The following is a 14,667-nucleotide window of genomic DNA, read 5'->3' as shown; positions in this document are numbered from 1 at the left end:
CTTTTTTTCTTTTCCCTCGCCGGGATGTGGCTGGTGCGCCTGCGCAATGGCTGCAGCCGGGCGCTGGTGCCGGGGTTTGGGCCTGGTGGTGGTGGTGGCGGGCAGTAAGAGGGAGGCCAGCGGAGCCATGAGTAAGAACAAGATCCCGGACAGGTGAGGCTTGTTGATTCCTTCCTCCCCGGGCAGGGCGAGTAAGCCTGGGGTCGCCCCTCCCCAAACTCTTCTGCTTCGGTTGTGTTGGCGTCACAGTCTAACTAACATCCCTATTCCGTTTAAATTAGGAATTTGGTTCAACCAGACATGACCCTGTGATATAGTAGTCATGGTCATGTAAACCTTATAGATGTATAGTATCTAAAGATGGGTTTTGTAAATTTCAAGATTGTTTGCTGTGCCAGCTTGTTCCACTGTGGGATTGTTCTTGGAAAGAAAGGTTGTTGATAAACTGTCTTGGAAACAAATGTTCTTTGTAGTTTCTGTGGATGGCCACCTCGTGTTTTCCCATTGCCAGAGGGCACTAGGTACTTGCTCCTGCCACTTGCCACCACTTCATTCCATATTATAGGACATGGCCAGCCTACTTTCCTCCCTCCTTTGTTGTAGTGATTCCCATTCCCGACCTTTGATCCAGGTTGTGACACTGGTGTGTTTCCCATCCTGATTTGCACAGAATCATGCCGCACGCTTTTGGATCACTTCAAGCCGATTTACCTCTCACCAGATCGCCCTGGGTCCCCACGCTGTGTCTCCGGCTGGTGTGTCTGATATTTCCCTCTTTCTCTCTGCAGATGGCAGGAATATTCTGCTGTGGGACGGAGGCTGCTGGGGACCAGGTTCATCGCATTTAAAGTCCCACTGAAGAAGGTATAAAGAAAGATTTTTTTTTTATTCATTCATGGGATGTGGGTATCACTGGCTATGCCAGGATTTATTGCCCATCCCTAATTGTCCTTGAGAAGGTGGTGATGAGCTGTCTTCTTGAACCGCTGCAGTCCATGTGAGGTAGGTATACCCACAGTGCTGATAGGAAAGGAGTTCCAGGATTATGACCCAGCGACAGTGAAGGCACAGCGATGTAGTTCCAAGTCAGGATGGTGTGTGACTTGGACGGGAACTTGCAGGTGGTGATGTTCCCATGCATCTGCTACTCTTGTCCTTCGAGGTGGTAGAGGTCACGGGTTTGGAAGGTGCTGTCTAAGGAGCCTCGGTGCGTTGCTGCAGTGCATCTTGTAGATGGTACACACTGCTGCCACTGTGCGTCGGTGGTGGAAGGTGTGAATGTTTGTGCATGGTGTGCCAGTCAAGTGGGCTGCTTGTTCTACATGGTGTCAAGCTTCTTGAGTTGGAGCTGCACCCATCCGGGCAAGTGGAGAGTATTCCATCACAGTCCTGACTTGTGCCTTGTAGATGGTGAACAGGCTTTGGGGAGTCAGGAGGTGAGTTACTCCCCGCAGGATTCCTAGTCTCTGACCTGCTCTCGTAGCCACAGTATTTATACGGCTGCTCCAGTTTTGTTTCTGGTCAATGGTCACCCCCAGGATGTTGATAGTGGGGGATTCAGCGATGGTAATGCCATTGAATGTCAAGGGGAGATGGTTAGATTCTCTCTCGGTGGAGATGGTCATTGCCTGGCACTTGTGTGGCGCAAATGTTACTTGCCACTTATCAGCCCAAGCCTGGATATTGTCCAGGTCTTGCTGCATTTCTGCACGGACTGCTTCAGTTGATTAAATAGGCTAATGGAATGTTGGCCTTTATATCTAGAGGACTAGAATACATGGGATAGAAGTCCTGCTTCAGCTATACAAAGCCCTAGTTAGACCACACCTGGAGAACTGTGAGCAGTTCTGGGCACCACACCTTAGTACGGACATATTGGCCTTGGAGGGTGTGTATCATAGATTTACCAGAACCTGGACTCCCAAGAGTTAAATTAGGAGGAGAGATTATGCAGATTAGAGTTGTGTTCCCTGGAATTTAGAAGGTTATGGGGTGGTTTGATTGACGTTTTTCAAGATATTATCGGGAACAAATAGGGGAAATAGAGGGAAATGACTGTTGGTTACAGGGTCTAGGACTGGAAGCGTAGTCTAAATATTCGAGCCAGCCCTTTCAGGAGTGAAATTAGGAAACAGCTCTACACACAAAGGGTGGTAGAAGTTTGAAACTCTCTCCCACAAATGACACGTGATGCTCGATCAACTGTTTATTTTAAATCTGAGATTGAAAGATTTTTGTTTAGCTTAGGATATCAAGGGATTAGGGGGAAAAGGCGGGTATATGGAGGTACATCACAGATCAGCTGTGATCTCACTGAACGGCAGAACTGGCTGGAGAGACTATATGGTCTCCTTCCGTTCTTGTATCTCCATGGCCTTGAAGTGTGCTTGCTTGTTTCAGGTCTTCGAAAGCCACCTGCCACCCAACAAAGTCTTCTCACCGACTGACCTTCTGAGACAGATTAAGGAGCAGAGAGAGGAATTGGGGAAAATCATTGACCTTACCTTTACAAAGCGTTATTACGACCCTAAGGTAACAACAGAAGTGTCTGCTTTCACCTTTTGCTGATGGTGATGGACACTATTATGAATTTCTGTTCACTGTTGAAACTAGTACCAGTTGTTGCGATTGAGGGCTTTGGCTGACTAATATCTCAGGCCAGCTGCTTATTTGGGTTATAGTTTCACCTTTCCGCTGGTGTAGGAATGACAGTTCTTGACTTTAATCTAGTTTCTTATTTCTAAATTTGTCATGTTTTGATTTTTGAAAACAGTTTGGTCAATATCATTATTTATTCCATTTAATTTTTTTTCCGATTCTCTCCCCATTCAAAAAAATGTATTATTTAGAAATCGTCCCCAGAAATAATAAACGGGGGATTGAGTGTGATGGGGATTTTAACTTTGTTTCAGCCAAGTTGTGGGTCATTAGACTAAGCGGCATCATTGGTTATTATCTCCAGCAGAAATGTAGTTCTCACTTTCACCAGCCAGGTGGTGTGTAAGACTGTAGTGGGGAATTATTATTTTATTTGGGGGGGACGAGCAGCGGAGGAGAGTTTCGATTAGAGAGTCTGTGAGCATTGAGACTGCCAGTGCTGTGAGCAGGATTGCAGTGAAGTGTAATGGTGGCTGTGTGAAGTTTGTAGTGCAAACAGCACCTTGCGTAGAGTCATTCCAAACATGGGTGGTGTGTGGAGGGAGCTGGGGTGAAGAACAGCGGGTAGAGGCCGGGTGAATGCACAGCATCGGACAGCGTACAAGGGTGGATCGCTTGTTACTGCTGAATCTGCACTTGCTTTACTCCACAGACATGAAACTCTGTTGGCGTACCAGTTAATTTTCAATGTATTCTCTGTGGTTCTAGGAGTTGCCGGAGGGTTTGCTCTTTGAGAAGATTTTCACTGCTGGACATGAAGTGCCAAATGCGAAAAACATTTTAACTTTCAAACAAGCTGTCAGAACATTCCTGTTGGATAATGTGGACAATGGTAAGCTTGGCCCTGGGATGAAAGCAGAACACTTTTCAGGACATCCCAAAGTTTTGTCGAGCTTAATTTAGATTTTTTTTAGATTTAGAGATACAGCACTGAAACAGGCCCTTCGGCCCACCGGGTCTGTGCCAACCATTAACCACCCATTTATACTAATCCTACACTAATCCCTTTATAGGTGGCCTTTATAGCCACTCCAGGCGCTGCTTCACAAACCACTGACCACCTCCAGGCGCGTATCCATTGTCTCTCGAGATAAGGAGGCCCAAAAGAAAGAACACTAATCCCATATTCCTACCACATCCTCACCTGTCCCGATATTTCCCTACCACCTACCTTTACTAGTGACAATTTATAATGGCCAATTTACCTATCAACCTGCAAGTCTTTTGGCTGTGGGAGGAAACCGGAGCACCCAGAGAAAACCCACGCAGACACAGGGAGAACTTGCAAACTCCACACAGGCAGTACCCAGAATTGAACACGGGTCGCTGGAGCTGTGAGGCTGCGGTGCTAACCACTGCGCCGCCCACTTAATAAAGCACTTTTTTGACGTCTAGTCACTGTTGTAATGTAGGGAGACATGCCAACCAATATTTACACAGTAACATCCCACAAACAGCAATGTGAGAATGAAGAGATTTTTTTTTAAGTGCGTTGGTTGAAGGATAAATGTTGGCCAGGGTACCAGGGAAAACTCACCAGCTCTTCTTCGAATAAATGTCTTGCGTCCATCTGAGAGGACAGCCAGGACCTCTGAGGCGCTTTCAACGGTGCGGCACTCCCTCGGTCCTGCCCCTCAGACGGTGTGGCACTCCCTTGGTCCTCTCCAACATTCTGTTTCAGAGCAGAGTCTGTACTGTGACACTGAGTGCCCATGTGTCGGAGAGTCTGCCTGTTTGCTGGCACGTCACAGGCATATGCTGTAAGATGCAGGGCGTTATGTTGGGGGTGGGGGGGTGGTGTCAAACCTGAGTACGCTGTGTTTTTAAGCTTTCTCTGTGTGCATCTACTTGTAGATAAACTGGTTGGAGTTCACTGCACTCACGGAGTTAACAGAACTGGCTATCTAATTTGCAGGTACGTTGTCTGGTGTGTTAATAACTGTGTCAAAGAGTAATGTGAAAGTGGTTGAGCAGCTCAGTTTTCTCGCCCTGCTGCTTTGAATGGGATTTCCCAGGAGAAAGCTGCTGCTATTTTTGTGTGTGGGGGGTGATGTCGATGAAGATGCTCAGTGCCTGTAACAGTGACAGTAGCCGCTGCACCCCACTTCAATCATCAAGATCCATAGAGATCGGTGGTGCCGTGGGAGCTTATTGACACACAGTTCATTCAGATGGTTACTACCACTGTCTGTTTTCTTACTTGAAACTCATCCATTACCTTCCCTGCTCTCCTAAAGGATCCGACTATATCCACCTCCAGATGTGATGCAAGTGTATCTGATCTGAATCTCGTGCTGATTTCTGATACACACTTACTGGAAAGTCATGGATCCTTCTCTGATTTTCTCCTCCTTCGCCCCTTTTCCCACACCCGTTCTGGCTGTGTCGCTAACTCAGCCCAGGCCAGGGATTGTATCCGAGACCTTCCTGTTCTGTGCAGGTAAACTGGTTGATCGAGCGAGATCAGAATTCAAATTTTGTGTCTCTGAAGGATTCCTGAATGAACCGGGAAGTTGTGCAGGAAAGGCTGAGACTCCTGTCGGATAACGCCTCGGTTAGTTTAATCCAGGAGATGACTTGTGTGGACTGACACTGCTGTTTGTGCAGAGTCTTTGTTGGGACCAACTATAATGTACTGTTCACACAGTAAACATTTCACTGTAACGTCTGTTTAAATATGTTTGTGATCAAAGGTTGTCTTACTCGTTCTCCCCCAATGTGTCGTGTTTGGCAACACTGGGTTAGCTTCCACTTCTTGCAGTGTCACTGTGTTGTATGCATTCTGTCTACCAGAACTATCAACCCTCCAGCTGTGCAGTTCCACATTGTGTTGTTCCAAACCAGAGCTGTGTGTGGAGAGAGCAACCAATGATGATGAGTGGGGATGGGGCTCTCAATAGAGCTGGCAGCACTTGGAGGGAATGAGTTAGGAGTGTTAAATGAAGCTGATGAGACATGTAAACATCAGTTGGTTTCTGTGTGTTTTTCTGCTCAGATATATTAGTGTGTGATCTCAAAAACCCAGTCACAGCACTGGCTGTGCTAGTGATTGGGTGAAAAAGGAGTCTTGCACACTGGGCTTTGACTGCTGACTGAATAATGTATGTTTCACAACCTCAGGACATTCCGAGGTGCTTTACAGCCAATGAAGTGTAGCCACTGTTGTAGGAAACACGGCAGTCAGTTTGTGCACAGCAAGATCCCACAAGCAGCAGTGTGAAAATAACCAGATAATCTGTTTTTGTGATGTTGGTTGAGGGATAAATATTGTCTAGGACACAGGGGAGAACTCCCCTGCTCTTCTTTGAAATAGTTTCATGGGATCTTTTATGCCCACATGAGAGGGCAGATGGGGCCTCGGTTTAACATCCCATCTGAAAGATGGCACCTCCGACAATGCAGCACTCCCTCAGTACTACACAAGGAGTGTCAGCCTGGATTTTGATCTCAAGCCTCTGGAGTGGGATTTGAACCCACAACCTCCTGACACAGACAAGAGTGTTACCGTCTGAGCCACGGCTGACAGTGATCCTGCTGACTGCTGCCTTGCTGATTCCTGTCTCTGGTTTGTTTCAGGTACCTGATCGATGTGGATGGGATGGAGCCTCGTGAAGCAATAAATTGTAAGCTCTTGGTTTTCACCAGTTGTCTTGTGTGACTGTTGCACTGATTTTGTCATTTTAAAATCTTTTAACCCCTGATTCTTTCTCTCAAGTGTTCAATAAATCCCGAGGATACCCAATAGAAAGGCAAAATTACATACAAGATCTGCTGCAGGGGCCGCGCAGAAGGTAAGATCAACTGATTCAGGATCCTAGCCAACAGAAAGCTGATTAACTTGCATTCAGACTGTTCTTAGCCCATCAGCTATATACAGGCTGTGTAAGGTAGAGTAGGAGTCTGATTTTCAGACATCGCTCCCTTTCACTCAGTTTTTCCTGATTGAGTTTCTATTCAGAATATTCAGAGTGAAAATTGATCCCGGAATGGGAAAATACATGAGGGAGAGGTTTGTGGATTTAAAATTCTTGCCTTTTAACAAGTTCCTCTGAGCTTGTTACACTGGCTGTGTTTCACGTTGAGAAGATACGTCGGCTCAACTTCCTTCTGTGTTTAATCTTTTTCTGTTCCGCAGCAATAAAGGAATTGATGTACCGGCTCGTTGCTCAGTTACAAGACAGAAGGAACAATTTGGTCAGCAGGCCGTGTTCACGCAGCGAGCCAGGTGTGTAACAGTGTGAAATCTGTGCAGTCTTATTAACCTGATTGCTTGTAGGTGATGTCTTGTCATGTATTAATAGGGGCATTGAGTACAAGGGCAAGGAAGTTATGTTGAACTTGTATAAGACACTAGTACGGCCTCAGCTGGAGTATTGCGTCCAGTTCTGGGCGCCGCACTTTAGGAAAGATGTGAGGGTATTGGAGAGAGTGCAGAAAAGATTAATGAGAATGGTTCCAGGGATGAGGAATTTCAGTTATGAAGATAGATTGGAGAAGTTAAGACTGTTTTCCTTGGAGAAGAGAAGGCCGAGAGATGATTTGATAGAAGTATTCAAAATCATGAGGGGTCTGGACAGAGTAGATAGGGAGAAACTGTTCCCACTTGTGAAAGGATCAAGAACGAGAGGGCACAGATTTAAAGTAATAATAAAAACAAGAAATGCTGGAACCACTCAGCAGGTCTGGCAGCATCTGTGGAAAGAGAAGCAGAGTTAACGTTTCGGGTCAGTGACAGATTTAAAGTATTTGGTAAGAGAAGCAAAAGTTATGTGAGGAAAAGCTTTTTCACAGTGAGTGGTTCTGATCTGGAATACACTGCCTGAGAGTGTGGTGGAGGCAGGTTCAACTGAAGCATTCCGAAGAGAATTAGATTGCTATCTGAAAAAGAAGAATGTGCAGGGTTACAGGGAGAAGGTAGGGGAGTGGCACTAGGTGAATTGCTCATTCGGAGAGCTGCTGCAGACACGATGGGCCGAATGGCCTCCTCTTCTGTAACAATTCTGTGATTCTGCATGATCTCCTCACACTGTCCAGTGGGACTGAGAACCAATTCCTGATTTTGTTTGAGTTTATTTTTTGTTGTTGGACTCACTTACTATGCACTATCATCCCCTTTGTCATTTAACCTCTCCTGCTCTTTCCCCATCGCAGACTTCCCTTTTGTTCTTTTCTCCCCTTTCCCCTCCCTTGCCCTGCCTTGCTTAAGATCTGTTGCATCTCAAAGCACTCCAAGTTCTGATGAAGGATCATCTACCTTTTTCTCTCTCCATTGATACTGCCCGACCTGTTGAGCATTTTCTGTCTTTATTCCTGATTGTGCAAACTCGGGCTGTGTGTTGTGGGATCAATGTGGGCTCACACTGCGGTGAAGTACAAGCGGGGCCAGGGTTGTGGGAGTTTGAAGGAGTGTTAGACGCCAAGTGTGAGAGGTTTGTGTGCAGATTCATAAAATCAATACCTCAACTGGACACAACCATTTAAAGAAAAAAAAAAATAGTAGAGCACTGGGATTTAAGGCAAATGGTACAGGACATTACAGTTGGCTTTTTGTGTGTTAGTGTGATTCTCATGTTCAACCTACTTGGCTGGCTAGCAGCAGTATAAAAAGGAGAGCCAAGGTTTCAGCCTCTCCATCAGCAAGTCCTCTGCTGTGCCTCCACTTGGCCTCAGGCTAAAGTTTCGAAGGACCTCGGAGGAGGTTTGGCCCCCAGACATGCAGTGCACTGTCCCATCAGGGTGTGGACGCACCCTGGCACTCATGAACCAAACTCCCAGCCATGGGCGAATAGCTCCGCTGCCTTCTGGATACTTTGGGAGAGACGAAGGTTAAGGGGGTAAACCCTGACAAATAAAATCTGGAGTGGAGCCCAAATGCGGCGGCAGACTGAGGCCCAGCTAGGTCATCTTTCTGACAACTTCTGCAACCAAGCCAGTGCCAAACATCGTGCTCTTCAGTCCTTTGGACCCAACCGATGTTTGAGCAGCGCAGGGTCTCCATAAATTTTGCCCAGACTCATGGCCTGGAGAGGACACTTCAGTTTTGCTGAACACAGAGTTGACAACCAAGGTGCAAACCATCACCTCACGAGATGATGGATGGCTGCCGGAGAGAGTTGGAGAGAGTTCACAGGGATGCTGCCGGTAGAAGGAAGTACAAAATATCATGCAAGACTCAACCAATTGGGGCAGCCTTTGTTAGAAAAGGGGAGATTTAACAGGGTGATGAAGGGAGGGATGGAAACAGTTCCCTGTGGTCAAGGGGTCCAGAATGAAGGGACGCTGATATAAGATTCAATGTATGAGGTTTAGGACAGAGAGGAGGAGGAAATCTTTTTGCACAGAGTTGCAAGACTATGGAATGCATTAGTGATTGAAGCAGAGACCACGTCTAAGAATAGGATAGAGAAATGGTTGAAGGAAAATGGGGACACCGCGCGTGTGGCAGAATTACACCAGTATGGACTGGCTGGGCCGAATGGCCTGTATCTGTGTTGTAACTTCATTGTACAATGTAATTTTCTGTAGTTTTACTCCAGTGTGTTGAATAAAGTGCACTGGGACCATTCGGGTAAATGAGGTACATTTGTGATCCAGTTTAGTTTGACTTGAGTGGCTGGTTTGACAGTCGTTCAGCTGCACAATGGTACTGGGTGCCAAGTTTCTCTCTTTGGCTGCAGCTTTCACTCTGTGGTGTGACTGGCACGCTGTCTGGGCTCCCTCAGCTGTCTGTCTTTGTCCCATGTGCCTCCTATTGTGTAGTGTTTGTGTGCCCAGGAGTGATTGTGCCAGCTGCGGGGAGCAAGTTAGATCTGAGATAGAGTGCGTAACCTCTCACAGGGATGCAACAGCCTCCTGTGTATCCATCTGTTCATTGTAGCTTTAGTACGTTATGTTCCTTAGTTGTGAGGAAGGATTGTTGCTTCAGTTGTGTAATTACACTTTATTCCCTTCGACTCCCAGATATTCTGTTCCAGAACCAATCCCACAGCCGCCCCAATTAAAGCAGATGTTTTTAGTTATCTGGTGTTGTGCAGCTCTCCTGGTGGCTCAGCTGGTTAAGGCAGCCAGTAACTGTGCCACAGAGACCAAGCCATTCCATGTTTGATCCCCAGTCTGTGTTAAACTTGCTGATGGCAGTGAGTGCTACAGTATTCCAGCGACTGCTGACTGGAAGGTGCTGATCACTGAATTGTGGATGACGCCAGAGTCAGCCACAGCTGTGATTCAATAAGCTAACAGATCTCAGCTGCCAAATGTTCAAAGCCAAGGAGTGCTAACCTGGGTGGGGCCGAATCTTCGGGGGAAAGGGAGCCCCATACTTGATTCATGAACAAACTTGGTACAGTGGCGAGCAATGAGGTGAATATTCACTATAGAATTTGAGCTCATAATCTGGACTGACATGTCAGTGCTGCACTGTTGGAGGGACGGTACAGAGGGAGCGCTGCACTGTCAAAACACTATTGCAAGAAGAGCATGGAAGTTCTCCCTGGTGTCCTGGCCAATATTTATTCCTCAACCAACACTTAACACAGATGAAGTAGTTATTTAAATCTGTGTGGTTTTTGGATCTTTCTGGTACAGAATATTTGTCTATATAATAACAGTGACTGCCCTTGGCTTTGTGCAGTTAGTTGGGAGGTGTAAAATGGAGTGACACTGGTTTTTTTCTGTGCTGCCTTTAATGTCATGTCAAGATACAGGTTGTGCAGTATTCTGCTGAGAATATGAAGTTCAGGGATAGATCTAGATTTGTAAACCTGTAACTGATGCATTGACTGTTCTCTTACAGACCGTACCAGGGAAAATGTCGCACACCTAATGGCTTTCGTGAGTTCAGCCAATCCACCTGCCCACCTAAACAGTCTACTTATCCCTACCAGCCTGTGCAGCATCCCGGGAGACAAAGGTTTGGGTCTGGTGCTGTGCATCAAACTGTGCTGCACAATGGTCATACGGAGGCATATTCCAACCTGGATTATGGAAGACAGGGATCATCCTGGAGGAGCAGTCAGCCCGAGTCCTCACGGTGGAGCAGTCAGCCCGAGTCCTCACGGTGGAGCAGTCAGCCCGAGTCCTCACGGTGGAGCAGTCAGCCCGAGTCCTCACGGTGGAGCAGTCAGCCCGAGTCCTCACGGTGGAGCAGTCAGCCCGAGTCCTCACGGTGGAGCAGTCAGCCCGAGTCCTCACGGTGGAGCAGTCAGCCCGAGTCCTCACGGTGGAGCAGTCAGCCCGAGTCCTCACGGTGGAGCAGTCAGCCCGAGTCCTCACGGTGGAGCAGTCAGCCCGAGTCCCCTTGGCAGAATTATCAGCTGTCATGCGGTGGAAGGAGTAACAGAGGGGGGAAGCTAAATTCTGGAGGCCGGGACAGATTTAATACACATCTGCGATGGGACAATTGAAGTGAAAATAGACAATATTTTCTTATTTTATTTGCTGATGTGTAAACACGTTTAGCATTGCTGTTTTATAAAGGCCGATTCAGTCCAAAATAATGTTCAATGTGAAACTGAGTGGGTGACTGGGAACTAGTGCAGGTAGCAGGTTCTCGATCAGGGCGTCACTGGGTTTGTTTAGTCTATTGGTATTGAGTACGATGGGAAAGAATTCTCATTTCATCCAGTTTAATGTTGTGAATCTTTACTGCCACACCCCACTGAAAGCCCTGTCCCCAGTCTTAACCAACTCAAATTCTCACCTCATATATCCCCAAGTCTGGAAGCACAATGTCTAGAATTGTACCCACGCTGGCCACAGGGACACAGTCTGAAATCTTTGGCCAGCCAGCATTACATTGCTGAAATCCCAATGCCAACACTGACCGCAGACTCAGTATAATTATTGAAAGAGAGTTTTATCCTACGGTCCTTCCATTTTCATTGTTGAGTTAACCGAGCTGACTTTACATTCTGTTAAATGTCTCACTGGTCTTTACACTTAAAACTGGGAGCAGTGTGTCGAGTGCTCCCTGCCACAGGAACACTCAGGGTGCTGCCCCATTCTTGCCCAATGTTTGTTCCCTAGTGCCTGTAACCAGGCATTAGTGGGGTACGAATGGGCAAGAGCAGGGGGTAGAGATCTCCTGGATCCCATCCATCCCTGTCTCTGTAGCACTGATTCAAAGTGATGGACATTTCTTTCATTTCCTTGGCTCTAACTGGTGGTCACTGAGAAATAATTCACATTATTTTCTCTTTCAATACAAGGAATAGTTTCTGCTTTTGGGTTGATATATAATCTAACCAGTCAAGTTTCAATGAGCAGTGAGAGAGCATTGTACCAAAGGAAATCTTTAATACTGCTTTTAAATTATTTAATTCTCATTGCATTCTGTCAGGGTGTAGTGTTCTGACCTGATCCTAGTGATGCCCCCAGCTTTGATCTTCAGTCTTTGTCAAATCCACTGATCTCAGCTGGTTGTGGGTTGGATGTGGGCCAGAGAGGGGGAAATCGCTCAGGGGAGGGAGGGGGGTGGAGGGTCCCTTTTCCTGATCAGCGTGCCTTGCTCCCAACTGCGGAGGTCAGATGAGAGCAGAGGTCAGGCTTAGCTGTGCTGCCCATGCAGTGGAATACCCTGCTGATGCTCACTTGGAGCTGGATGATGGCCAGTGCCTGAGTGAGACTCAGCCTAGTGAGGAAGGGACATCTTTATTCTCCAGTGGCTGCTTCTCACACTAAAACTGTATCGCAAATGTGGCCTCTTTCTTTTACCAGCTTCTCCCTAAACTCTCAACATTCACATTCGAATAAGACAAAGCTCAAGATCTTTTTTGTTTGTTTTTAAACATAAGTTGTCTGGATCAAAAAGAATAAATGTTTTAATTTTTAGGATTGTTTTATCTTCACAAGCTGCACTGTGCACAAACTTAATTCAAAAATAAATGAGTTTCCCTGTCCGCCGGCTGCAGTTTTCTGATCCTGGGATTGAACATTAGGAATTTTTCATTGATGCTGCTTTGGGCGTGCTGTGGGGAATGGGATGCTTTGCTTAAGCAAGTCACAGAATAGAAACATATAGAAACATAGAAAATAGGAGCAGGAGTAGGAGTAGGCCCTTCGAGCCTTCTCTGCCTTCATAATGATCATGGTTGATCAGCCAACTCGGTAGCGTGTTCCTGCTTTCTCCCCAGACCCTTTGATCCCTTTAGACCCAAGAGCTATATTTAATTCATTTTTGAAAACATACAATGTTTTGGCCTCAACTGGTAGCGAATTCTGCAGGCTCACCACTCTCTGGGTGAAGAAATTTCTCCCCATCTCAGTCCTGAAAGGTTTACCCTGTATCCTTAGACTATGACCCTGGTTCTAGACTCCTCCACCAGCAGGAACATCCTTCATGCATCTACCCTGTCAAGTCCTGTTAGAATTTTATAGGTTTCTATGAGATCGTCCCACGCTCTTCTGAACTCCAGCGAATATAATCCTAACCGACTCAATCTCTCCTCACAAGTCAGTCCCGCCATCCCAGGAATCAGTCTGGTAAACCTTCGCTGCACTCCCTCTATAGCAAGAACATCCTTCCTCAGATAAGGAGACCAAAACTGCACACAATATTCCAGGTGTAGCCTCACCAAGGCCCTGTATAATTGCAGCAAGACATCCCTGCTTCTGTACTCGAATCCTCTCGCGATGAAGGCCAACATACCATTTGCCTTTTTTACCACCTGTTGCACCTGCATGCTTACCTTCAGCGACTGGTGTACGAGAACACCCAGGTCTCGTTGTATATTCCCCTCTCAGTTTATAGCCGTTCGGATAATCTGCCTTCCTGTTTTTGCTACCAAAGTGGATAACCTCACATTTATCCACATTATACTGCATCTGCCATGCATTTGCCCACTCACTCAACTTGTCCAAATCACCCTGAAGCCCCTCTGCATCCTCCTCACAACTCACCCTCCCACCCAGTTTTGTGTCATCTGCAAATTTGGAGATATTACATTTAGTTCTCTCATCTAAATCATTCATGTATATTGTGAATAGCTGGGGCCCGAGCACCGATCCCTGCGATACCCCACTAGTCACTGCCTGCCATTCGGAAAAAGACCCATTTATCCCTACTCTTTGTTTCCTGTCCGCCAACCAATTTTCTATCCATCGCAATACACTACCCCCAATCCCATGCGCTTTAATTTTACATGCTAAATCTTGCAGGTTGCCAGAGGGATAGGAGGTAAATAGCCCAAAATGAGGTACGCAGTTGAGCGAGATGGCTTACGGATTGTAGTTTGAACCAGGGGTAAAGAATGAAATTGCTTTAAAAATCGAGGCATAGAGTACAAAAGCAAGGAAGTTATGTTAAACCTTTAGCAAGTACTGGTTAGGCTTCATAGAGCCAATTGTGCGCACCACAGTTTAGGAAGGATGTCAACACACTGAAGAGGGTACAGAAGAGATTCATTAGAATGGTATCAGGATGAAGGCCTTAAGCAATGTGGAGAAGCTGGGGAAGGTTGAGAATAGATTTTAGTGGAGTTGTTCAAAATCATAAATGGTTTTATAGATAAAATAAGAAACTGTTTTCAGTGGCAAGAGTCAGTAACTGGAGGACACAGATTTAAGGTGACTGGCAAAAGAACTGAGGGAGACATGAAACACTTTTTAAATAGTGAATTGTTGTGATTTGGAATCCACTGCTTAAAGCAGATTGGACTTTATTAAGGATATTTGAAGGAAAACATTTACAGGGCTTTGGGGAAAGAGTAGGAGACTGAAACTAGTTGGAAAGCTCTTTCAAAGAGCCGGCACGGGCAGGGTGGGCCAAATGGAATCCTGGGCAGCTGGGCGGGGCTTGCCAGCTGCGGGCAGTGATTGACAGCTGGGCGGAGTTTGCCGACCTGTGTCAGTGATTGACAGCTGGGCGGAGTTTGCCGACCTGTGTCAGTGATTGACAGCTGGGCGGAGTTTGCCGACCTGTGTCAGTGATTGACAGCTGGGCGGAGTTTGCCGACCTGTGTCAGTGATTGACAGCTGGCTCCCCTCGCGCTCTGATTGGTCGGTAAGCGAGGT

At 46.6% G+C, this 14,667-nt stretch overlaps 1 protein-coding gene across 2 annotated transcripts; it reads left to right on the top strand.

Annotated features, from left to right (window-relative positions):
- Positions 1-31: 31 nt before the first annotated feature.
- Positions 32-12,486, top strand: LOC137357030 (uncharacterized). 2 transcript variants are annotated; one of them, XM_068022972.1, is made up of 9 exons: positions 32-153; positions 789-864; positions 2,401-2,532; positions 3,367-3,490; positions 4,513-4,573; positions 6,235-6,281; positions 6,374-6,449; positions 6,794-6,883; positions 10,451-12,486. In XM_068022972.1, exons 1-9 carry the CDS (start codon positions 47-49, stop codon positions 11,058-11,060), a joined length of 1,323 nt encoding a protein of 440 aa, XP_067879073.1. In that variant the 5' UTR covers positions 32-46; the 3' UTR covers positions 11,061-12,486. The 2 variants fall into 2 exon arrangements, with proteins under 2 accessions (XP_067879073.1, XP_067879074.1); XM_068022973.1 differs by lacking the exon at positions 2,401-2,532.
- Positions 12,487-14,667: the final 2,181 nt, after the last annotated feature.

The sequence above is a fragment of the Heterodontus francisci genome, chromosome 47, assembly GCF_036365525.1.
Source record: "Heterodontus francisci isolate sHetFra1 chromosome 47, sHetFra1.hap1, whole genome shotgun sequence".
In the NCBI taxonomy this organism is placed as follows: Eukaryota; Metazoa; Chordata; class Chondrichthyes; order Heterodontiformes; family Heterodontidae; genus Heterodontus; species Heterodontus francisci.
Note: the sequence above shows the minus strand (reverse complement) of the source record. Positions and strands in the feature narration are given on the sequence as shown.